At 38.8% G+C, this 25383-nt stretch overlaps 2 protein-coding genes across 6 annotated transcripts in view; one reads left to right on the forward strand and one right to left on the reverse strand.

Moving 5' to 3' along the window:
- The window catches only part of Tspan2 (tetraspanin 2), a 39329-nt gene extending 35470 nt beyond the window's left edge, over positions 1 to 3859 (forward strand). For both annotated transcript variants that reach the window (XM_031375005.1, XM_031375004.1), the window contains exon 8: positions 458 to 3859. In XM_031375005.1, the coding sequence (XP_031230865.1) occupies positions 458 to 523 (66 nt within the window). In that variant the 3' untranslated portion in view covers positions 524 to 3859. The remainder of the gene's footprint in view (positions 1 to 457) is intronic.
- A 4775-nt stretch (positions 3860 to 8634) lies between these two features.
- Positions 8635 to 22065, reverse strand: Tshb (thyroid stimulating hormone subunit beta). Of its 4 annotated transcripts, XM_031376131.1 has the most exons (4): positions 13388 to 13436; positions 13000 to 13040; positions 9370 to 9532; positions 8635 to 8956 (listed from the first exon to the last, which is right to left on the reverse strand). In XM_031376131.1, exons 3-4 carry the CDS (start codon positions 9529 to 9531, stop codon positions 8702 to 8704), a joined length of 417 nt encoding a protein of 138 aa, XP_031231991.1. In that variant the 5' UTR covers position 9532; positions 13000 to 13040; positions 13388 to 13436; the 3' UTR covers positions 8635 to 8701. The 4 variants fall into 4 exon arrangements, with proteins under 4 accessions (XP_031231991.1, XP_031231992.1, XP_031231989.1 ...); XM_031376132.1 differs by lacking the exons at positions 13000 to 13040; positions 13388 to 13436 and adding an exon at positions 22039 to 22065; XM_031376129.1 differs by lacking the exons at positions 13000 to 13040; positions 13388 to 13436 and adding an exon at positions 13587 to 13645.
- Positions 22066 to 25383: the final 3318 nt, after the last annotated feature.

Below are 25383 nucleotides of genomic sequence, written 5' to 3' on the forward strand. Positions count from 1 at the left end.
ACTGGGAAGGGAGAAATTTACATGTAAATAAAGAAAATATCTAATAAAAAAATAATAAAAAAAAAGAAGAAGAAGAAGAATGCAGGACATCGGATCTCCTGGGACTGGAGTTACCAACAGTTGTGAGCCACCACGTGGGTGCTCGTAATTGAACCCAACTTTTCTACAAGAACAAGTGCTCTCTGAACACTTTGAGCAAGTGTCAAGTCTTCAGTCCCAGCCCTCGTTTGCTTGGGACTGGGAATGTAGCTCAGAGGTTGAACAAACTGCCTAATATGTTTCATTCCCACCACAAATGAATAAAATCATCAAACCTGAAAAAAAAAAAAGAAAAGAAAATGTCATTCACAACCAGCCGTTGTTGGCCAGTAACTTGAGCTAGACAGTGCCACAGTTTGCTGCTCTTTTATCGAATCCACATGTGAAAGTTGCTAAGGAGTGGTTCTTTCTGTTGCAGATCTTTGGCATGATATTCAGCATGGTGCTTTGCTGTGCAATACGAAACTCACGAGATGTGATTTGAAGATACTTCATCATGAAAACTGCAATCTAGAGTTTTCGTGCTAATTATCACAAGAGCTCTCTCGGCTCATTTTTAATATTCAGGATATTAGAAGCTAAAATGATTTTCTGTCAACTGTATATTTGCACATGTACATGTATGTATGTCATGTATGTATTGTGAATCATTACTGATTTGCCCCTTGAGTGAATGTCTGTGTGTTTCCGGTATATGCATTGCACATACTGATATCTGTTTCCTGGGGAACCCTAGTTCTTGTATTCAAGAATAACCTATTTAGGTACCAGAAAAAAAAACAATGAGAGATGTCTAAAACTCAGCTATTCAGGAAATGTAATAATGGGTCCATTTCTCAGATTTTAGCCAAGAAAATTAGATACATAAAGAGAATGCAGGATTTCTAGTTAATGTAAGCAATAAGATATAAGAATTGAAGGGCCATAGATTGACTGTCTGAGTTGAGTGTAAAGATTTCTTGAAAAAAAGTAAATATATATATATTTACTTGTGTAAAAAAGTGTATATATATATATACATATATATATATATACACTCCCCAGAATACCGTAAACCACAGTTTCAGAACTAAACACATCTGTAAAAGTAAATATAGCATGGAAAAATCTAATTGGAAAAAGTCATGCTTTCTTGGCATTTAAAAACAGAAAGCCTCTCTCTGGAAAGGGAGGTTGCATAGACAAGCATGTGCCCATCAGAGTGAGTGCTTTTAGGACTAAAATAACACATTTTAAGGGGGAAAACACTGTTGTACAATGACATATAAATGTTGCTTTGCCCCTCTTCTCTCCAACTCTGCTTTGAACTGCTGGAAGCCTCACCTTCCCGCAAGGCTTTCCCTTCACCCTCCTTCCTGCCTCTTCAGATGTGGTGACAGAGGAAAGCAGGAACCATGCAGCGTACTGGTGGGGGACTCTCGCTGGCACTGGACCTCTGGGATACCTCATGACTTGAGTTTACATACTTTCCTCATTCTTTTTTCATTTTTCTTATTTATCTGTGCAGAGAATTCTTCACAGATTAAGAATACAATTTTATCCTTTAAAATAAATAAATCCCCCATAACTCAGATATTATGTTATGAGTACCCTGGCTAAACCAAGATAAACACCTTCTTCAATATGTATGCACACAACAAAGGCAAGCTAATGAATCAAAAATACTTTCATGCATACAGCACAAGTATATTCTTTCTCAGCAAATCCCTGTGGGAATAAACACATGCTCAGAATCTTGGTAAGCCTGAATGATTGATTTTAAGTAGGAAAACCCAGCCACCATCCAGCCTTTTGGCTGCAAGTGGGAAAACCCACCTCAGGGTCTAAATTGACATATTTGTCATAATGGGACAGCTTATTAAGGGATATAAATTATGGATTCTTAAGATTGTATTTGACCACATAAAAGTGAAGGTATGAGGAGTTCTGGAAGCTGTCAGGGTGGCTTCTGTGCCCACTAAGAACATAAGACTTTGCTATGTGCTAAAGCAAAGTGCCATGCTTCAGGAAACTTTTACAAAGTGTTTTGCTGAGGACACACAACTGCTAGGAGGTCTCACCCACAGAGCGCCACCTCACTTTTCAGATATTCTTGCTACTGCTACTAGCTTTGGAGAAAAAAACTGAGGGAGTTAAAAGTGTAACTGTGTATGACTACTTTACCTACAAGTGCAAAAGAGTATTTAAAGAAAAAAAAATCACTTTATGATGTTTATACCCCAGTGGTTGACAAATGCCAGCTCTTTAAGCAAACAAAAAAGTGATCAGTCTTTCTTAGAGCTTTAATTTATCTGTCTTCCTTAAGACAGAGGACAGGCTCAAGTATGTACTCAGGTTCCTCCAGCTCAGAGTTATTTCCCATTCCTCAGAAGGGTGAGTGAATAAGTTTAAAGAAAACCACAGTAACTATAGACAGAAGAATAAAATAATTTTTTAATGCAGAGGAATAAGTCTAGAAATCCGTGTCATGTGTGATTGGTGTACCTCTCTGAGGGTTAAGCTTTCCAAAGAATGTGCTGGGTAAAATTAGAGAATTCCATCTTTGAGTAAAGATGGAGATATATATATATATATCTTTATGTGAATGGATAAAGCTATATCTATAGAGATATATAACCCCTATGTCCTGAACATATACATATCTCAAATACATATCTCTTAAGGATAAAGACTTATGTAATTTAATACATGCGTACCTGTTTGAAACTATGGAGATAAATGTTTGTATACATATACATGTATATACATTTACAGTTATTTCTGTTTACCTGAACTAATTTGAGATCAGACTCAAACATTTTAAGTTATTTTAAATTAAATTTTCTATGTACTTACACTGCTTGAGTTATCTTAAAATCCTAGTGTATCTTCTTAACACGTTCACGTGACTTACTTAAATGTGTTACCTACCAATTTACCCAAACAATATAGTAAAAACAGACTGGTAATCCTTCCATGCTGTTTTTGTGCGGTTCAAAAGCAACACCACTAGGGTTCTAATTACATATAGTTGTGTTTCAGCTAACACCAGTTCACCCAAATTGTTCCTCCTTCCTCCAGAAAAACTTGGTTACCTATGGCTTAGCCTGTCGAGTTAATCCAGGGTCCAGTGTGGTCCTCCTGTACCAACAGCCATCCTTTCCCTCTGAGGGATCTAATCAATGTAGCTGGGTGAGAATGAGACCCAGAGAGAGATGATAATAATCTCAATAATAATCAATAGAGATGATAACATGTTCTCCCTTCTGAAATAAGTTTACCAAATGTTCAAAGAGTGTTCACTCTCTTGTCATTAGGGGGTTTCTATGACTCAGACAGAGGCCAGCCACTAGAACTCCCCACAGCCCAGCTTTCAAGGCCCCATTGGCATGCTATAGAACACCAAGCCTGTCTCTCCATACCCAGGAAAGAGCAATTTATGTCTCTTGAAGGTAGAACCAGCTTAAGCTCATCTGAATTAATTTGGTTTTTGTGTGTATTTTAAGACTGAAGATTTTCTATTTTCTTTAAACATCCTCCTTTTTTTATTATAAATGGTATTTTGTATATAGATGTCTTTTAAAAATGAAAACACTACAGCAATACAAAATGTTATTGTTTGGTGTCCTTATAACAACCAAGGGATTCACAGTGCAGATGCTGCCCCCTGAAAACAGGGAAAAAACAGCAAATATAAGTAACATGTCCTGTGCTTCCCAAAGCTTGGCTTCAGAAAGTGTTGAGTTAATATGACAGAAACCTTTTTTGTGTTTTGTGGTGTTTTTCCTGTATATTTTATGATTTCTTTTACTTCTATTAAACAATAAAAAAATTAAAGAGATTTAAATTGCATGTTAATTATTAAAAAGTTAATAACTAATATATAAATACTTACAATACCTAGAAACTACTGAATATTAGCTATTATAATTATGTTGATACTCTGACAAAGAGTTCTCTGTGATAAATCATTTTTCAAAAATCATGCAAAATCCCACATGATCCCAGTTAGCTATAAAAACATTTGTTGAACTCATTACTAACCTTTGATACATTCCTCAATTATGCATCAGCATATTTTCTCTGCACCTGCTCTTCATAATGCGCATTCGACATAATGTAAGAGAGTTCGTTTGTTTGTTTGTTTACTGTTTGAGGCTACTGTCTAACTGATTTGATGATCCCTTAGGATAATATTGACCTGACAAGTGGAGTTTGGAAAAGCAGGCCTCTATTGCTATAAGCATATGATAATCATTAACCAAGAGTGGGCCCACTCAAACTTGGAAAGATCAAGAGAAAGAGTGATCAGGAGAGAGACTTCCTTGATATTGGCAATTCTGACCTGAATCCTGAAATAATCTTACATGCTGGCCAAGGTAGAGAGAGGAGAAAAAGTGTGGCTTTTGTTTTCCAAGGAAAACATACAAGAAGACTCTGAAATAGCACATGAAAATATTTTAGGAGGCCTGTCCCAAACTAACAAAATTAAGAAGAGCCCTGGTAGTCGGCAATCTGTGTTTTATACAAATTTTATTTCTGTCCTAAAGTAATGAAGAAAAATTTAAACAATGAGTTATTAAATAAAACTTTTAACAAATTAAGCTTTCAAGTATTAAGACTTTTAAAGATAACATGAAGAATGAGATTAGATGACAAAGGGCAGTCATGAAGATTTTTAACTGATACAATAGACTTCCACTCTCACAGGATGCCACAACAGAGATAGGGAGTGAAGCGTGAGAGAGGGGAGCCTGGGCTAACAGCCTAGCTTCTGAGTTGATGGCTGGAAGAGAAATACACAGGAAGAGAAACAGATGGTAACAGTGTGAGTGGAGATGCCTACAGGACATTCAAGAGAAAATGTGAGGATGAGGACTCAGTAGATAAAGTATTTGTTACCAAGCCTGAGTTCAATCCTAGATCCCATGTAGTAAAAGGAAAGAATAGACTCCACAAGTTGTCCTCTGACCTCCACAATTACAGCATGGGACACACACACACACACACACACACACACACAGAGGTGGGGGGAAAGGGAGAGAGAGAGAGAATAAATCTTTTCATTTTTATTTTTTTAATCTTCAATGAGAAAGCTAAGTTTAAGAAATTAGAGCACTTGTTGCTCCTACAGAGGACCCAGGTTTGGTTCCCAGTATCAATATGGTGTATCCAATGCCTTCTTCTGACCTGTGAATACCAGGCATATACATGCTGCACATACATACAACAAAAGCTAAACATTTATTCACATAAATAAATCTAAATTTTTTAAACTAGAGATCTCTATGCTAGTAAGTTAAAATCCTGCAAGGGTTATTTAATTGCCCACACATTTCTTAACCTCAAACTTGTACATTGTCTCTTGGCTGCCTGTGTTCCTTCAGTAGCTGACAACTGACCTTTAATCTTACCCTAGTTAGACAGAAAAGGGAAGCTACAATGTCCTTCAGGGGGAAGCCAGCTTCAGTTAACTGAAATTGATACATCCTTTGGACATCCAAGGACCAATTAGTACAAGTGCAAGCTTTTACTTAGCAGTGTCCAAAAGATCAACAGGACAGACACACAAAGTCACTGTGGATCTGCCTAGTCTTTTCTTACAAGTTTAGAGCCTTCATGCCCACAACAGCTTTAATGCCCCCGCCCAGAAGCAGCCCAGACCTGTATTACTATCACCAGTTAACGGCTATAACATAGATCTTGAGTCATCTTTGAGAAAGAAGATCAAAAGAAAATGCAATTTTTAAAAAATAGGTTAGGCATCGTGGTGCACACCTGTAGTCTCACCACTTAGAAGACAAGAGGACCACAAGCTTGAAGCCAGCTGGGCCACATAGCAAGTTCAAGGCCAGCCTAGACTGAGACTTTATCTCGAAGAAAAACGAAAAAAGGTTGATTTCATCCTTATCATGAGTAATTATAAATGGTGTAGCTCTATATAGCCCTTTGGAAGCACAGAAGTCAAGATAAGAGTTGTCTGTATATTGGATCACTAGCTAGCAACTGTCACCCGAACTGAAATGGCTTCAAAGGAGAACAGAAGCAGAAACCAAGTTGTGGTTGGACTGAGAGAATGGGAAGCAAACATGTTAGTTCATGGCTGCTAAGGTGGACTTAAAAAACAAAAACAAAAACAAAAAACTCAAGGTGTATGGTTGTGCCTTTTCCTTTCTTTCTTTCTTTCTTTCTTTCTTTCTTTCTTTCTTTTTTTTTTTCAGGGCTTCTTGTGAGGGAGGTCGCAGATGCTTCAAACTAAGAAGGATCAGGGAGGAGGAGAAAACACATGAGAAACAGCAAGAAAAGATGCCCACCTGGGGGACAGACAGTATTAGGACCATCTAAAACTAGAGCCCCTGATGCAGCCAAAGCTTTTCAAGAGCACGTGTCTAAAGAGAATAGTAGGGCGTCTTTAAGGGTAGTGTTGGCTTCAGATTAAACTCCAGTATAATCAGGAGGCCCATTTCTCCTCCTTGGGCTTCCTCTGGCTCTTTTGTCTCATGTTGTCTGTTTCTAAGAGATACCGAAGATGGCCACCAGTAGTTTCTATCAACCCCAAAACCAAACAATCCTTTTTCAACAGGTAAAATCAAGGTCTAGGAATGACTCCTACTAGGAGGGATTATAGCCACCTATGTGGCCAGCTCATAACCTGAATACCACCTCCACCTCCATCAGCCCCACTCAGAGCACTGAAACCAGGAGAGAATCGCATTCAGCTACCAGAAAGAGAGACGTGTTTACTAAGCAGCCATGACAATGGATAAAGGAGAGCTGAAGAAACTGACACCAGATTGTCTTAAAAGACAGAAAAGGAGAAAATAACTACAGTAGACAAGAAAGAAGCAGCATTGGGGAAAATAGGCTGGAGAGGAAGTTACCTCAGTCTTTGTGTTTAGCTCAGAGTTGCTACTCTTACATGTTAAAGGCACTTTTATTATATAAAAAAGACATTGTATTATTGGGATTTCCTATTATTACCAGTAAGTACCATGATATGCTGGTAACCTGCAATCCATCCATTCTGGTACATTCTACTTATTCTCAACAAATTTGACCATTAAAGACAGCTGTGGCTGTGACCCCAAATCCTTGAGTTGTAAAAGAGTTCTTTATAGTTCAGGCAAGTGAGAAAGCGTTTTTTTCTTGGAGCACTGGGTTTCAAGCTTCCTCTGGTGAGAACTAACTCCTCTAAACCTTACAGGGGACTTAATGCTCACACCTGAGGATGCTCCAGTGTTTTCCTTTCCTCCACGCTGCAGGCAAAGACTCTTCATCTTCCCACTTTGGAGCCTCTCTCTGCGTTCTCCTTGCGATAACCCAAAAGGACACGAAGGTCCCTCAAAACAGAGCTCCCACATTGCCAAGCGCATGGGCGCAGCTAAGGTGAATTGTTGCGCACCTCAGCCACTGAGCTCGGGCCTAACGGTTTTTGTCTTTTGGACCGCCCCGCTTTCACACGTGCATCTCCCAAATAGACTTCCTTCAGTGAGTTCTCTCATGCGGTCACTCTAGGCTCTTGTGCTGGTGACAGTGCAGGCTGGCAAAACCATGTTCTGAACTGGCCCCCATCCCTACAGAGTTAAGAGATTTATTAAAGCAATTTAAAAAATAAAATAAAATAGAATCTGCCAAAGCTGGGCTGTCTATAAGACAGATAGAATGTCTGTGGCTTCATCACTCTAGAGTCCACATCTTTTGACAAACATCACCTTCAGCATGCTTGAGAATCATTTGTGGGTAATGCAAGTTAGTCTTTTTAAGGTTGATCCCACAGAACATCACTTAAAGTTCAACTCTTGGGAAGGAACACCTAAGGATGAAGAAGAAAAATAACCCACTACTGAGACTATTTGCCCAAAGCAATGCCTCACTATGAATGAAGGCAAAGGTTCAAACATCACAATCCACTCCACTGAATCTCTTAGCCCTCGCTCTCTTCTAACCCGAGACCTCTGGGGATTGTACTAGTGTTTCGTGATAGCCAAAGCCCCAAAGCACAAGTTGCTTTCGGTATCAATGCTGAAAAGTATCTCTTATTACTTGAGGGACTATGAAGGATTAGGCTTCCACATGTAAAATGATCGTGTCTTCTTTTCTAGGCTTTATACCTGACCTTCTGGGGTATACCTTTCACTGATCAGTTGGCCCACCGGAGTAATTAAATTAAAGAGAACAGTGCCCATGCTCTCAGCTGAGTTTTGATGGAGTTTTATGCAGAGCGCTTGAGTGACGAGGATAAAGTTTTCTGTGCCCGATTTCATATGTCCCTGTCTCGACTCTTGCACTTCAGCTCTGATGCTAGCCTTTGAAGAGGCAATGTTTCTAGTACCCTGATGCTGTGTGTTCCTCCAGCTCTGATGGCAGTCTTTTCTCCCTGGAACCCTGCAGTAGTCTCTTTCTAGGTCAAGACAGAACAGACCCCCTGTTGTCTGTAAGGAAATCTTCTCAGGGCTGTCTTACTGCAGCAGCTCATGTTTCTGCTTTCCATTTTACCTCTGCTCTGCTCTGTATGGAAACCATGACAGCCTCTTCCATACACCTCCGCTTCTAAAGCTTTGTAAGCTCTCTAATGCCTGGGTGGATGTGCCTATGGATTAAATGGCAGACAAGATGTATCAATGGTATTTTATTTGTTCTATTCCAGGTAAACACATTTAACCAGATTGCATTGCTATCGAAGTTAAACAGAAAATCCCCCCAGATAGAATGTCTGTGGCTTGGTGCAATAGTTGGTTTTGACTGCCTCGTGTATACAGTCACTGTAGTCAGTATTGCACTTGCCACACTTGCAGCTTATGGCAACAGGGTAGGAGAAATAAGGAGAAACATGGTGCGGGCATCCTGGTATTTCCACCGTTCTGTAGGTGAAGTCTCTGTATGTACAGACATCCTGAGAGAGTGCATATTTGGGAAGAAACAGTTTGCCATTGATATCCTGTAGAAAGAAAAGTGATTTTAACATGATAAACTCCACACAACTTCAGATAGTGTAATAGAAAGACCATAACTTACTGATATCCCTTTGTTTCAGTGATGATCTATAAACGACTCTGGAGCTCTGTTACCCACACATCTACACTTAACCCCTCAGAGCCAAAAAAAAAAAAAAAAAAAAAAGACACTTTGTTCTCATCTACCTTTGATCAGAACAAACTCTTTAGGGTAGACTGTTACAAATGTACCTGTACTTTCTTTTCTGAGTAGAGTCACATAATTATTATTCTGAAAACAGTGTGCTTAGCTTCCCAAAGAGAACACTATGATTTAGCCCACTTCCTTTCTAAATATTAACAGACAACTTTAGGCCTATATAATTTACAACTAAAAGAAACACAGTGAACAACATACCCGTGTCATACAATACCCAGCACAGATGGTGGTGTTGATGGTCAGGCAGTAGGCACACTCTCTCCTATCCACGTACATCGTATACTCAGTGGGAATACAAAAGGATGCTGCTTGCCCACAAGCAAGAGCAAAAAGCACGGAGAGGAGGACGACAGTACTCATGCTGAATCAGAGAGAAACATCACAGAGCTCATTAGTGTCCTCTCCACATTCAGAGGCATGTCTGGGGAAAGCTTGTGCATCTATAGAAACATGTAGCCAGTAATAAGAACAATTAAAATATACTGAACGGTTACTGATCCCTGGACCCTACATAAGGTACTTTTACATATCCAGTCCCCTCAAACTTTCTCATATACAATCAGATGCAGCTATGACCGTGTACACCCACAATACAGAAGCTTACATAGTAGAAGTCTGCCTACACATGCCATTGGGCTTCCCTGGGAAGTGACATGAGAGTCTGCAACATCACCCAGAAAACTGACAGCTTTCTGTTAACTAAGTATGAAATAACTCATTCAGCAGAACTATACTAAAATTCCTGTCTTTATACTTAGTGAATTAATAAATATTCTTTAGGAAGGACTTTCCCAGAAGTAAAATTTGCTAAAAATGTTGGTTCAGTAGCTTAGGTTCATATAATTAAAGATAAAAAGAAACCAAGAAAAATCATAAGCAAACTTTGGTACCACTCAGTGTAAGTAATCTATAATTCTACCTGTTGCTAGTCAAGGAAGCTGAAGAAGGTCCTGAAAAATTAAGTTAAAATCAAGTTAAAATTATGACTGGTGTCAAGTAATAACACCAGTTAGACAGTCTCTTCTGAATCCTTAGGATGTTCTTTTAGAGTTGAAAAATTTTCACATTGAAATAAAAGATCATTTTATACAGAAGTTGTATGGCACTTGTTATTTAAAAACATAGAGGGAGCTGGAAAAATAGTGTGACACATTTAGAGTAATCCAGCCGAGAATGCAGATCCATCATGGGTTGTCCGATTCATTAGCAGTGGCTGTATGGGAGGCAGCAGAGGGGCCACTGAGCAGAACAGGCAGCCGGGCGAGCCTGCCCAGAGCAGAAGCTGTTCGGTATCAGCTGAGCATTGTAATGATCTGCAGAATGTTATGCCTTATACTTATTTTGGTTCTTCTACTGATAGAGGGTAATCAACTTTCATACTTTTAGATGTAGGTTGATCACCTCTAAGATTAAGAAGACTTTTGACTCCCTTTTACTAATACTGTTCAACTAGCTAGGTATGTTTGGATTGTTTTTCTTCTCAACTATCGCTGTCAGTAAATATATAAATATATAAAAATACAAATATATATATATATATTGCTGTCACTGAAACAATATCGTTATCTATACGCACACGGTTGTTTGTTTATTCTATTAAATTATCACTATTCACTGGCTGGCAAGAAGGCTCAGAAGCAAAAGCGCTTGCAGCTCTAGTCTGATAACCTGAGTTCAATTCCTGGAACACATGTGATGGGCGGAGAGAACATACTCCTTCCTAGAAGTTGTCCTCTGACCTCTCCGTGCATGCTGCAGTGCTCCCCTACATTCCCAAATAAATGTAAAAAAAAATTTATTCAATTATCAAAGCACTATCAAGGTTCTCTCAAATCCGTCAGTTGTGTCAGCAACAGTTTTAAGCTGAGTGCTTTAAAATCTCTACTTACTGAAGCCTTGTGCAGTTGGACTCAGGTAACCAGAATTTTGTTTCCAATAAATATACAAAACAAAAATTATTTATGTAAGTTACTAAGGATGAATTTTTAAATGTCTACTTCTATAGCCATTCAACTGATCTCTTATTCCTAGCACCGGAATTGCCAAAACTGGATAAACATGTATGTACTGAGCCTCTGGAGCAAGCACTGAGAGTTGTATTGATAAAGTCCTTACAGTTCAGGAGGAACCAAATATGAGCACAAATGTAAAAGTGCAGGTAGTTCTAAGTTCTCTGAAAGTCCAAGTCATTGACTCTGATTTCTTCCAGTTAACAAAGATTTCCTTACATTTGCTACACTGTAGACAAGGAAGTGAAGTAACTGTTTAAGTAACTGTAACCACTTAGGAAACCCTGTTTGGTGGTACAGGTAAACACTGTAAACAAGGCTTTCCGTGTGTGAGCATCCCTGGCATTACTTTTTAAATATTCGGGTTAGGAAAGACAAGCCTAAGAATTCCTGATTATGTTGTCTTATGCACTCCCATGGGCTGGAACTGAGACTCACACATATGGAGCCCATATTCAGCTCTACAATTAGGACACACCTTTCCTGCTGAAATCATAGGAATTCCTTTCTCAGGGAATCTGATTTTTGTCGAGTGTTTCATAGAATGCAAGTTCCCTCTATAGCATTCAGTTGGTTCTGTTGCTTTAGTGATACAAATCTAGAGGATGCTCCAAAGAATCTTAAAAATAGCAACCGGGTAAGTGTACAAAAACATTGGCCCTTGCTGTTCACTCACTCCCCTGTCGGCTTCACAGTTCTCCAGCAGGTTTCACCACAGAAAACAACTTCTAGATCCACAATTCTATGTTAAATAGCATATGTAATATCTATAATCAGAATATTGGCTCAGAACATAGGGACCAGAAATCTCCCGTGGGCTATAGGAAATGGGTAAAAGCATGTAATCTTATTTACCCACCTGCACTATAAAAACAGATGACTGTGTCTGACCCTTTGAAACCTTGTAAGATTGGGCTACATGAATGGCTCAGGGCCTAAAATCAAGTGCTGCCCCTATAAGGACCTGAGTGCAGTTCCCGACACCCACATCGGGCAGCTCACCCTCCCTTGTGTCGCCAGCTCCAGGGGGGTGGATGCTTCTGGCCTACGCAGGCACCCTCAGACATAACACACACATGCACACCTATTTTTAAAAATAATAAAAATCTCCTTTAAAAGTTTTTATGATAAAATTGTATTATAATTTTCCCCATTGTTGTCCTAGTCAAGAGTGACACTGTCTAAAGGCTCCCTTTTATAATTATAGAAATTTAAGCTGACAAAAGCAAAGCATTAAAACCAACTTGATTGCCAGTCACAGTACTTCTAGGACACTGTGACAATACAGAATATGAACGATTCCTTCTCTTTAGCTTCCTTATAAATAATAGAACTTTGCCCACATAACCTTCCTACTCCTCAATTTCCTCATCTATAAAAGGAAAGTTTAATATCAAAAGATTAGGAAAGTGTTCACAGCACAGATAATCCGTGCTCAATGACCATTAGACCCCTGGTCTAAGAATTAATAATCTACAACTCTGATCTCAGATTCAATTGTGATTGTTTCTAATTGATCAATTCAATATCTTTGGGTCTTCAATTTATGTATACTCTTTCCTAAAATCCTAAAAAGAATAAAATAATCCATGTGAATTCTCTATAAGATTTCCTTGGCTATAGAGCAATACATAAACCAGTGTTAATACGGTTCATTTTCCACATTTTTCCTGTGTTCGTTCCTTTGAACCTTTCTCCATAATTTCTTTCTGCTCTTACTAGTTTCCTATTAAATACATTTCTCTCTGCTCTGCTAATATCTATTACCTCTATTTTTCTACTTGAATTATTATATAATGAATAGAATCCTCTTCTCTGCCTCTGAACAACCCCAGCTCTTCACTAAAGAAGAATATTTTTCTAGAAAGAAAAAAATGTATCATATTAATAAGTTATAGGTATTGGAGACTACCCAAGAGAGTTTCACTATTAAATAACTAGAAATGTCTTGGAACATGGAATTTCCCTGAAGGTACTTACAATGCTGGTTCCCCTGCACATACTCAAAACTGAATTTACTCTAAAACTCCCCTAAAATAAATTTTCCTCAAAGATGCTTATTAGTAATCGCAAGGATTAAGTACACAGGTTATTCGGGTGATAAAACAGTTAAGTTGGAATGTAGGTAGGAGAAAGTCATTCAACTGTTCATCCTTCATCTGGAAATGGACGGGCTGCTTCTACCCTTTAAGTAAACGGAATCTCACCTCATCCACCCAAATGTGGCTCACTCTCCTCCACCCACTGCTGCAAGATTTGGAGCAATAATTAAAAACTTTAGAACTCATCAAAGAAAATTCTGTCTCTGCATTTGCAATTTTCAACTAAATGCTACAACTGTTCCAACACAATGAAATGCTAGCACCGGCACTTATTTTACAGGTCCTGCTCAGGGTAGACACCTACCTTACTTGGTATTGGCGAGCTACTGCTAGGATGACCCAGACTCCGTTCATTTTATACCCTTCAGGTTAATTCCCCTCTGATCTTCTTGTTTATATAATAACATTCGAATTGCTGCTTTCTTATCTGAAAAGCATCTATTGAAAATTCATACTGAACCCCAAATAAAACTTGTTTAGACAAACGGGTTCACTATATCCTCTCCCTGGAAACTCTGACATTATTATAGCATGTATCTTCCTCCCTCCTGTTTGAAATATATCCTTTATTAATATCTGTTAATGTTAATACAGACATTAATATTTGCTCATTTTATAAAGGATAAACCATGAAATTGGGAGAAGTAGTGGAAAAAGTCCTGAGATGTCAAATTTACTTGGGGCTTGAGTGTCCCAGACTCTGCCTGTTCATGTGGAGATACATACATGGTTATCTGTTAAGCAAAGGGAACCTCGTACTGGAAATCTAGGCCAACTGAACCATGCATAACAATAAAAACATTTTAGTTCAAAATTTTTATTGTTTTTTCTTGAATTTTAGAGTATGTTAACATAACTTAGTGTGAAGTGTTTCTCTGAGTGACGTGACTAAATCTTGTAACATTCTGAGATCAAATTCTGTCTTGGCACTTCACTAGTAATGCTGTCAGCACTCAGGGGTTCTGCTTATTTTAGTTCCCTACTTATCAAAAGGAGTGTTGGTACATATCCCTATTCCTAGAACTCAGGAAGCAGAGGGAGAGAGAGAGAGTTTGAGGCCTGAATGGGCTTATATAGCAAGGTCCTGTCTCAGAGAAAAACGAAGATCACTGTTTATCTAAGGTACCTGACATGTAACAAAGACTCCATAAGAAATAGTTGATTGACAATAACACAAAAATATTTGATCATTATTTAGCCAATATATTCATCAAATGTGTATATGGTTGGAGACGTGTAGATAATAATTACTCAATATTCGGAACTAATCTACACTTTTTCTTAGAATTTATACCAATGTCTTAGTTTTGCTCATTTAAACCACTTTTACCACACTGTAACTAACCATGCCCAAAACTTGCTCTACTAAATTGCCTCAGAAAAAAACTTCAAGTTGGTATCCCTTTGAAAGCCCTTCATGGTGTATTCTGGCCCTCTGGTTTTATCCTACCCAACCCCCTCTCCTCCCTAGATCTCCAAGCTACACACTTTCTCTGCTTCCTGTGGTTTTAAACAAGCTGCACTGAGTTTCTCAAGTGATTCATATTTTTCCTTTTCATTTGGAAATATTCTGTTCTCTCTATTGGAACACCTGCCCAGGACTTCATCCCATGTCTCATCTCAGGTAACTCCTGTTCATCTTTCATGGCTTATCTGAGAAAGCACCACTTTTGCAAAACCTTCTCTGATTATTCAAGGCTTTTCTAATGATTAGGAGTTTTAAGAGAATTAGATCTATAGAACCCCCAGCCATATGGTAGATGTTGAGTAAAATCCTAGATATTCTTAGGGGTTATTGAAAATCCCATTTGTCTTCACTTACTTTAACCTTTACTATTAATGAAAATTAGAGACAAAATATGACTTCTCCCTGAAGGATGATGGCAAACTTTAGGGAAAACACATTTAATGGAGTTCAACCGAACAAAGAAAGATCCACAAATCAGATAGTCCTGTGAAAATCGAGCTAAGGAGAACTCAGCAACACCATAAGCCAGAGCATCTGGAGCAGAGTGAGGCACAGAAACAGTCTGACTGGGTGCTGTCCAGAGTGTGACTTACGTGAGTATGTTCTGGTCAGTTTGTTCTGGTCTGCTTGTGATTGCTATTTAACTAAGACAGCTGTCTGCCACAAAGTGTACTAAATTGGGTTTTCAGCCAGAGTATATACTAAATTTGGTTGCAGTTCATTAAGGAGGGACTCAGTCTGGAGGTATTCACAAATGATATATTTTAACAGCTATAAAACAAGAATATTCAGTCCAGGGACTGTACATTCTGAAAATACAAGCTACAACAATTAATCTCTATGCCTTGCCTTGTACTAAAAACCTAACTTCTCCATGATAGTAAATTCATTGTTACCAGAGAAGTTAAATTACTAAACCAGCATACTCCCTAACAGTCTAAGCATTTGTCCTTATACAATATACAAAGATAAAGCAGTCTTTGCCCCTTTTCCACAACAGAAAGTCACACGTGATCAAAATGCAGAGTTGTGAAGCTCAGTCCAAATAAACATATCTACAACACACTCTCTTAACCCAAAGCTCAGAGAGCATTGAGGAAGAGGGGGCAGAGGATGGTGGGAACCAGAAGATGGGGCAGTTGGCCCTGAGATGGTGTCTCTGAGTAACATTAGAAGCTAGAGCCATAGTCTCAGCAACATGACTGCTCAAAGGTGAGTTGAACAAGGACATGTGTGAGCTCATGGTGCATTGAGGATGACAAAGTGGATGAGGGAGAGTCTACAAAGCTTCATCCCCACACAGAGAATTACAGGCACCTGAGCTGCTAGTGGGAAGGGTGGTCCTCCCCAGGGGAAAGCACACCAGTTAGCTGTTCAATGTCAAATGGTCAGCCCTAAACATACACACAAGTAACATTGTGCAGACAGAACAGGTTATATTTAGGAATATATGTGTATAGACATATATGCATGTAGTAACAATTAGGAAAAAAGGGGGCCATGAATTTGAAGCACAGGAAGTATATGGATATATTTGGAGAGGGAACAGGAAGGAGAAATGTTATAATTATTATCTCAAAATTTAAAAAAAGAAGAAGAGATACAAGTTACTATGCAGGGACATAACTATGAAAGTAGGAAAACTATAAGTCAGATGCCAAAAATCTTGCTTGAGTGATTCCAGGTAATTCACTAGTACAAAAGAATAGTAAAAAGAGGAGTATTAGGTTTTCTTATGGGATTTTACCTCTGTTGCATAAAACATTAATTCAGGAACTTAGTTTCTAGCATATTTATATGCATAGCTAACTATAAATAGATAGATAGATAGATAGATAGATAGATAGATAGATAGATAGATAGAAATAGATGAACTTCATAGTTAATCTGAGAAAACATAACTTTTGAAAGGCTTTCCCTGATTTCTCAACACTTTCTTCGTGGGTTAATAGTCTTTTTCTATCTCTCTGTCTCTCTTTCTGTCTCTATCTCTGTCTATCTCTCTGAGACTCACACATGGGCACACACACAGTGAATGCATATGAGTGAACCCATATATACTGAACTTGTAGTTCTGACACATTTGTTTTCCTATCAAAATAACTGCAAAGTAGGACAAAATATGTAAAATCACCATTCCATGCATTCTGGTCATTAGGGAAAAAAATAAAGATTGATGCCAAAGGGAAAAGGAACAAAGATCTAAATTTTACTCTATGAAGACAGTGTCTTGGTCATGGTGGAGGGAAAGACAATAAGGCGGAGAGGAAAGAACTTCTAATTGATGTGGGAGGCCTGAGAGCCCATGGGACCCAATGCACCATGCGCTCACACAGAGACTCTGGGAAGAACAGAGATGCACACAGAGACCTCTGCAGTGTAGAGGATCTCTTTTTGAACTCAGAAGAAAACTAGCTGAAAGGCAGGGCTGAGTCCTGAGAAGATGAAAGAGAATGATCCAGACACACCCAGGATGAGGCACAGCCTCCTCAACAGCCTGCCACTGTGGCAATCTCATAATTCATGGAGAATGCACCCAAAAGGAAATAAGCTATAATATGTGGCATCAATTAAAAAAGATAAACTCTAGAAATGCAAAGAAGCAAAAATGTACAGTTCATAACGAAGAGGAAAAGACTAACTGGAAATGAGCCAGAACTAGTATACATAAAAGAATTAACATATAACAACAAGAAGAAGGTAGGCATTACTTTATAACCAATTTCCATAAACTCAAATAATTAGAGGAAAGATTGAGTAGAGGCATAAAAGACAAAACTTAACTTCTAAAGATGAAGACAACAATATTCTCATAAAAAAAACATGCTGTAACAGATAGATTGTATATAACAGATTAGACACTGTAGAGGAAAAGATTAATAAAGCTGAAGATATTTAATGTAAGCAATTCTAAATGAGATATACAGTGAAAACAATTTGAAAAGATAACTAAGGTTTGATGAATTCAGGAAAATGTCATGTTTCTAAGAAATTACATTAAACTCTTGAAGTCCTCAAAAATTCTTCAGTCATTGAAAATTATTCTTCAAAAATGAAGAGAAGGGATGGCATATAGGGGACACAGTTCTGCAAACTCTGAAAGAATTTGCCACAGTGGGTCCATACAGAAGGGAATTATTCCAGATTGTAAATCAAGAGCCACACTGAGGATTGAAAAATGCTAGGAAGGGTAAGTAGACACCTAAGTGTAAGATCTTCTCACTAGCATTCAAGCCCCCTTGGAAGGTAATTTGGCTGTTCAGGAAAGCAGAGGACTCCTCCCAAGGTCCAGGTGGCCCTAGTGAAAGGCCAGGAGTAGCCCCAGGACAAGCCTCATCTCATCTCATCCACCATCACCACTACTACGGAGTCCCAGAGCTGAAGCTCCAGTACTTTTGGTTGCTATCCTCTCTAGCTGAGTGACTGATACCCAAAAAGAGTTTGAAAATACAAAGGCAGATGCTCCCCTTGTACAGGTCTCAGTGCTCCGACTGTTCCTCACTTTCTTCTTCCATTGGAAGCTAACTCCTTTTCCTTGAAGACAGCAACCATTCACAGGGTCTATCTGTGGAGTTTCAAGGAGGGAGAGGGAACCTGCACAGCACTCAGACTGCAAAGCTATGTATGGCCAGCAGAGGTCCCTCGTGGGCCAAAAAGGAGATGCTACTAAAGTGAAAACAGCTCTAGACATGGACACTTGTCTAGCAGGCTCAACGTCAGGATAAGCAACAGCAGAGACAACCATCTACAGTCCACTCACCCTCCCGTCTCCATGCACATAACCATCATTCTACAATCTAAAGATCCAGAAAAAAGCTGCCTCTGCCCTCTTTTCATTTTTTAGGTTTCTCACCCCACACACCATGCTTCCTCCCAACTATACATTATTACATTTTAGTCTTACATTTGTCTAATTTTACTTTATTATTATCAGATAATCTTTGTTCTTTTCCTTTCAGTTCTTTCTTCCATAGAAGCCTTCTGTGTTTGGCCCCTTTCCCTCCTCTACTATATTGTTAGTAGCATTTGTTATTATTGTTGTTTAAAGAAATGTTATTTTATTCCCCTTTCTATGTTTACCTAATTTTCATTTAAATTTTCTCATATTCGAGAATCACTTCTTGTTTTTTCCCATTTTTTTCTAATCTCTTATTTTACTCCCATAAGAACCTTCTCAAATCCCTCTCTTCTTTTCATTTATTTAATCTTGATTCTTTTGCATTTTCTTATTTCCCAGCCTCCTTCCTTTGTTATTCTTGCACCATATTTAACATGACAGCACACATACACATACAAAATAACTCAGCCATTCCACTACTAAGCATTTATTCAAGGGAAACATAACATGTGTTTACACACCTAGACTTGTATGCCAACATTCACAAAGCCTTTTTTTGTAATGAACTAAAATTAGAAACAACCCAATAGTGGTCCACAGTGATAAGTCATGGCACATGTAACAGAATAGTTGTCAATAGTAAATAGGAATAAACCATTAACACAGCAATGATGTCAATGCATTTCTAAACTAATTATTGTATGTGAGAAAAACCAGATCCAAAAGACAAGTATATGCTGTCTGATTCTGATAATAAATATAAGCAGGAAGAAAATTAATGATTGCCTAGGGTTGGAGAAAGGTGGCTAAGGGAAAGAGGGCCATTAGAAAGATAAATTCGTTATCTTGATTTAAGATGACTCACAGGATGTGACCATCTCACAGAGCTGTGTACTTTAAAAATACAGTTTCGGGTTGCATAACTCCACAATTCTTCTGCGAAATTCTAAATTCTAGTATATCAGATTTCAATTAAGACCAAGTCATAATTGGAACAGAAGAGGCCCCTATTGATGTGCTTGGAGGAAAGTTAGTCACAGACATGAATGGGAGAATACCACGTGAAAATCAAAGTAAAAAGTCTACAAACTAAAGACGGCCAGAAGCAGAAGAGAGGAAACCAATATGGAAAGTTTATTGTTCAATAATACCCAACAGAGCTGTCTTAAAGTCCAGTAGTACACATGACCTACTTACTCCTCTGCTCCCCACATCACACACCTGAACACCCTGTTCGACACCATACTCCACTGAGCAATCCAAACCTGTTCTTGCAGCAGGGCTTTTGGCCACCTGTCTGTGCCTTATGAAAAGCCCTTTCATCGGATTTTAGAATGGGTAGCTCTTTATCAACTCAGCTTGATGAAAGTTTTCCCTAGCCACCACATCTAGCCAGCACATTTTCTCTCATTTTTATCCCCTCACTTCATAGCATATATCATTTCCTGATGGTAATGTGTTTACTAGTTACTCACGTGTATTCTGTTTTCTTCACCTGCACAGTTGAATGTGAGCACCTTAAAGGCAAAGGGCTCTGTCTCATTCACCCACCATTGTATACTCAGAATTCAAACAAGCAAAAAGCACATTAGGTATTCAAATTAGGCACTTGTTGATTGTATAAGCAAATGGAAACACTAAAGATCATACTTATATGCATCCCACAACTACTAAACACTCGGATATTCTATAGACAACTACAGGCAAAGCCAAGCTTAAAAACAAGCTTTTGACATCTGTTATATTACATTAAAACTTTAATTCATTTAAAAAAAAAAAAAGCCTATCCACCCATCCTAAGCAGCTTAATGGAGGAGTGACGTTATAATATGAAACAGATTTGCTAACATCCTCCCCTCCCCAGAGAGCAGGTGCTTTTCTAGTCTCTAGTATTCTCTCTTTCCATAAGATTCTAATTTGGGGGCAGCAGCTTTTCTTTGAAACCAGTAGTTTCCTGTGAGAGTCACATTATAATGACCTGCCATTTAAAACAAAGCCGTTTGTTTGTTACCTAACTTCTTGCAGTATCCGTAACTGATGCATGTAACTCAGGCAGAGCTGGCTCTAATGTGATGATTGTTTTATCCTCTAAAGCTCCTAAGTGGATGACAAATTTGATTTAAATATGGAACAAGTCAATTTGTTTCTCTCTTTTGGTAACAGATGAGAGCCCCTAATACTCCAAATTTATATGAATTTACACAAGCTCTCTAAAGTCTATTCAAAAGCACTTTTTAAAAATTAAGGTCATATATGAATGTTAATAAGCATTGCTAGCATCTCCTGTAATAAAATTCATAGTGTTATGAAGCAGCATCAGTGTTTCCTGTGTATCACACAGTTCCTCTGTTCCTCCGTGTAACATTTTGCATTGCTACTTATATTACTTTATATAACCTCTTCGTAATTAGATATTTATCTGGATGAATAATATGAGCAGAATAAATTGTACTCATAATAACAGGTGTAACTACTCCTCAGCAGCTAACCAGTAATATGCTATTGATCTTACTAAAAAAAAATAATAACTTTTGTTTATCTTTGTTCTGCACATTTTTAGTTTTAAAAGATGGTAACAGCATTGTTATTTTCAAAAATCACTCAAAGATTCAGCTAGGAAAGTTTATAATCGGTGGTAACCAAGGAATAATCAACTTATAAAGCAATCAATTTTTCTCACTATACATTTGTGTTTAAAATTATCTTTAATTGAAGATAATGGATGTTCAGGAATCCACTAACTCATTTGTTCAGTAAGTCCCACATCAAGGCAGAAGCTGCCCTCAAAGGGTTCATTCTTAGCACTGTGCTGCTTCATGTTGATGGTCAGCCTAGTGGGGTCTAAACTCTCCTAGGGGAAGAACAAGCTCTGAGCACACCTTCGAGGAATTTCTAGGTTGAGTTCATTGAGGTATTGAAGACTCATTTTAAATTTGGGCAGCAGCAGCCCATTGGCTGGTGATGCAAACTGAATAAAAAGGAGAAAGTGAGCTGAGCACCAGCATGCATTGCTCTCTGCTTCCTGACAGTCCAGAAATGGTGGCCACGCCTGTGAGTGAGTCCAGAAATGGTGGCCACGCCTGTGAGTGAGTCCAGAAATGGTGGCCACGCCTGTGATCCAGATCTTGAGGCTGGAAGACATATGCATTTGATCTGGATCTTGAGGTATAGTGACCATGAAAAGCTTAGACCCAGGCAAGGTGTTACACACCTTTAATCCCAGGAGACAGACACAAGCAGATCTCTGAGTTCAAGGCCAGCCTAGAACAGAGCAAGTTCCAAGAACAGCTTAGGTCCAGGTGTGGTGGTGCACACCTTTAATCTGGGCCATACTGTCTGCTGGAGGACTACATAAGGACAGTGGAGGAAGGAAGGCTTCCTCCTCCTCTGCCTGCTTGCACTTACTTGCCAGCACATCTTGAACAAGAACCTCAAATATAATGTGCTCACCTAATCCCACAGCTAGGCTGTATGTCTCTCCTTCTTGGGCCAGCATATTACCTTCTGGGCTTGCTTCTAGGAACAGGCAGAACAAAACAAAGCCAGCAGTTCTTGCTTCAATCAGGTTTAGTGGTTTAGTGACCTTCCCAACATGTAAAGTAAAAGAAGAAGCGCCAAATATATTCAATGGAAACTATTCCTCAATGAAAACAAAAACGCAAAAGACTTTCCCTGCTTTGCACAGGAGGCCTCTCAGAGCCTGGCCCATTAACATTTTGTTTTTATTGTTTACTGCCTACACTATTCAACTTTCCCCAAAGCCCCACATATCTTTTTTTCCTTCCATCCATCATGTATTAAAATCCAGAATTGCCTTCTTACTTCAAGGAATTAGGAAAGAAAGTAAAGAATTTAAACCAACAACTCAGACACTCAACAACAGGCACAAGGCTGATACAAAAAGAAAACGAAACATAACTTAAGCACTGTGATTCTTCCTCTTCTGCTGCCCAGAGGCAGATTCTAGCCACAGCACAGACAGCAGAAACTAAACAGAGATGGGCAGCCTTGACAAGTTGAGAAGTCAGGTATCAAAGTTCAAAGGAGTTGAGTAACTAGAATACATTAAAATGTAAAATCTACAATATCTGCCACACAATAATAATTACTATACATGTCAAACAATAGGAATATATGACATATAAAATCAATATATAGAAATAGACACAGAAATAGTGCAGTACACAGACAAAAACTGTTTTCTTTTTTTTTCTTCCTCAACTCCTTCAAGATCCTCCCCCTTCCTTCCCACTCACCCAACTCCACATCCTTTTCTTCTTAGAAAACAGGCAAAAAGAAAAAATGAAAACCATAAGAAACACACAGAAAGAGACATATACACAATATACTCTCTACACAATATACTCTCTAATATACATAAAGCATAAAACACACATTATTATAGTATATATGTGAAAGACAAAAAATGCCTAGACAAAGCAATATAAGACAAAAAGTCTCTAAGAATACCATTGAGTTTGTTTTGTGTTGGCATCTACTGCTGGGCATGGCGTTAAGCGTGTTAATATGCCCAGGGAGACTCCAATGGAGAAAACTATAGTTTTTTTCCTTGCTATTGAATATCAGTTGCAGATACCTTCTAAGTTAAGGATAGGAGCTTGTGTTCAGTTCCCACTCTCAGCACAAGGACCTTGTCTGGCTTGATACTGACCAGGCCCTGTGCATGCTGTCGCATTCTGTGAGTTCATGTGCATCCTGTGTCTGGAAGACAGTTTCCTCATTGTTATTCATCCCCTCTGGCTCCTGCAATCTTTCTGCCCCCTCTTCCACACAGCTCCCTGAGTCGGGAAGGGAGACATATGACAAAGACAACCCAATGGACTGAGTGTTCCAAAGTCTCTCAGCCTCTGCGCATTGTCCAGTTATGTGTGTCTTCCCATGTACTGCAAGAGGAAGCTTCTCCCATAGCTGACCGAGGTGCTAAGCTGTGGGTACAGCAGAATGTCATTAGGAGTCTCTCAGTCTCTGCACATTGTCCAGTTATGTGTGTCTCCCCATGTAATGCAGGAGGAAGCTTCTCCCATGGCTGACCAAGGAGCTAAGCTGTGGGTACAGCAGAATGTCATTAGAAGTCATTTTGTTGCCATGTCCCTTTAACAGACCAATAGTATTTGGCTTTCCCCTAGGCTCGTAACCTATCTAATCTCAGGTTCATGGCCATCCAAGTACTGTCAGGCATGAGTTCCGTCTTGTGAAGTGAGCCTTAAATTTAATCAGAGTGCTTGGTTGCTCTCACATTTGTCCCACCGGCATGTCATGTAGGTAGGTCACCATTGTAGATCACAGGGTTTGTAGTGGTTACTTTTGTCCTCTGGTAACATGCAGAATGCCTTCCAGTATGATGAACTTTAGTCAATAGGTGAAGGCCCTAGTTAGGCACCATCTCGACTTCTCCATGTACAATAAGATATGTAAGTGTCATCTTCAGCAACAGGGCCTTACCATCAGTTTGTGGAGAGCAGCCAATAAGCCTTGACAATAGCCTGTGATATTCGGGGTTTTCTATAGTCCCCCTTTGGCCAATGACTGAACTAGATAAAACCTATTTCTGACACTAGAGGTTTCACTTGGTGGCAAGAGATGACAGACAAAAAGTTTAAAGGATCTTTTATAGGATGCAGTGAGATGGCTTAGCATATAAAGATGCCTGCCACTAAGCTTAACAGTTCTACAGAGTGGAACAATAGAATTCCTACAAGATGTTCTCTGACCTTCACACATGTGCCATGACACATATGTGTCTAAACATATACACATATATGCACACAAAATAAAAAATTAAAATTTAGTAAGTAAAATAAAATATTAATGCTATCTACAAGTAACACAGTTTACATGTAAAATTATATATATGAAGAGGGCATTCCATCACGGGAGTTACTATTAGCAGGCAGTCCCTGAAGACCTTCTAACTATATGTGAATGAGTGTAATGGTCCTGTTATGACTAAAACACTAAATTCTGAGTTAGGAAATACTTCTCAATGCTTAAGACTAGTTTTTCTGCATATTTTGAGACACATTTATAGTATCTGATTATTGATGAATTACATTGTAAAGATCCACTATGCCAATGATGACTGATCAGAGCTGCCTGATTTTAGCCTTCATGGGTTCATCTATAGGAGTTTCATTCTCCAAGTTACTTTGGTTTAAAGAACCTGGGTGGGACTGGAGAGATGGCTCAGTGGTTAAGAGCACTGACTGCTAGAGGTCATGAGTTCAATTCCCAGCAACCACATGGTGGCTCACAACCATCTGTAACAAGATCTGATGCCCTCTTCTGGAGTGTCTGAAGATAGCTACAGTGTACTTACATACATGAAATAAATAAATCTTTAAAAAAGAAGAAGAAGAAGAAGAAAAACCTGGATGATCCACATGGGTATTAATTATGGTTGCTGGTTCTTGGTAGAGTGGACAGTGGTTAATACAGAGACTCACTCGCAAGTGGTCAAAATGCAAAGAATAACTGTCTTCAGAGCTCTGGTATACATGCATCACACCCCGAAGGCTCAGGTAACATTATGGGAGAGGGAGTTAGGTAGACTGTAAGAGCCAGAAGTCAGGAAAGACTGAAGAAAACAGTTTTCTGGACATGCCAGGACAACTGCAGGCACGAACTCAGAGCATTTGTGGTTGCCTGCGTAAGACCTGTACAAGATCAAGCCAGTAGACATTTCAGCATAGAGGTGACAGGTATGTGAAAGTCTGCCCTAGTTGAGAATAGCTTTTGACATCATCTGACAGTTGTCAAGAAAGAAAAAGTTGGTTT

This window comes from Mastomys coucha, unplaced genomic scaffold (genome assembly GCF_008632895.1).
Source record: "Mastomys coucha isolate ucsf_1 unplaced genomic scaffold, UCSF_Mcou_1 pScaffold16, whole genome shotgun sequence".
In the NCBI taxonomy this organism is placed as follows: domain Eukaryota; kingdom Metazoa; phylum Chordata; class Mammalia; order Rodentia; family Muridae; genus Mastomys; species Mastomys coucha.

What these genes read in the sequence shown, in the direction of transcription:
- Tshb (XM_031376129.1), bottom strand. Translation starts at nt 13,636, where the DNA reads ATGAACGGAGTCTGGGTCATCCTAGCAGTAGCTCGCCAATACCAAGTA. An exon ending in GCTCGCCAATACCAAGTAAG is followed by an intron (nt 9,533 to 13,586) that starts GTAGGTGTCTAC and finishes TCTCTGATTCAG; the next exon opens with CATGAGTACTGTCGTCCTCC. An exon ending in CTGGGTATTGTATGACACGG is followed by an intron (nt 8,957 to 9,369) that starts GTATGTTGTTCA and finishes TTCTTTCTACAG; the next exon opens with GATATCAATGGCAAACTGTT.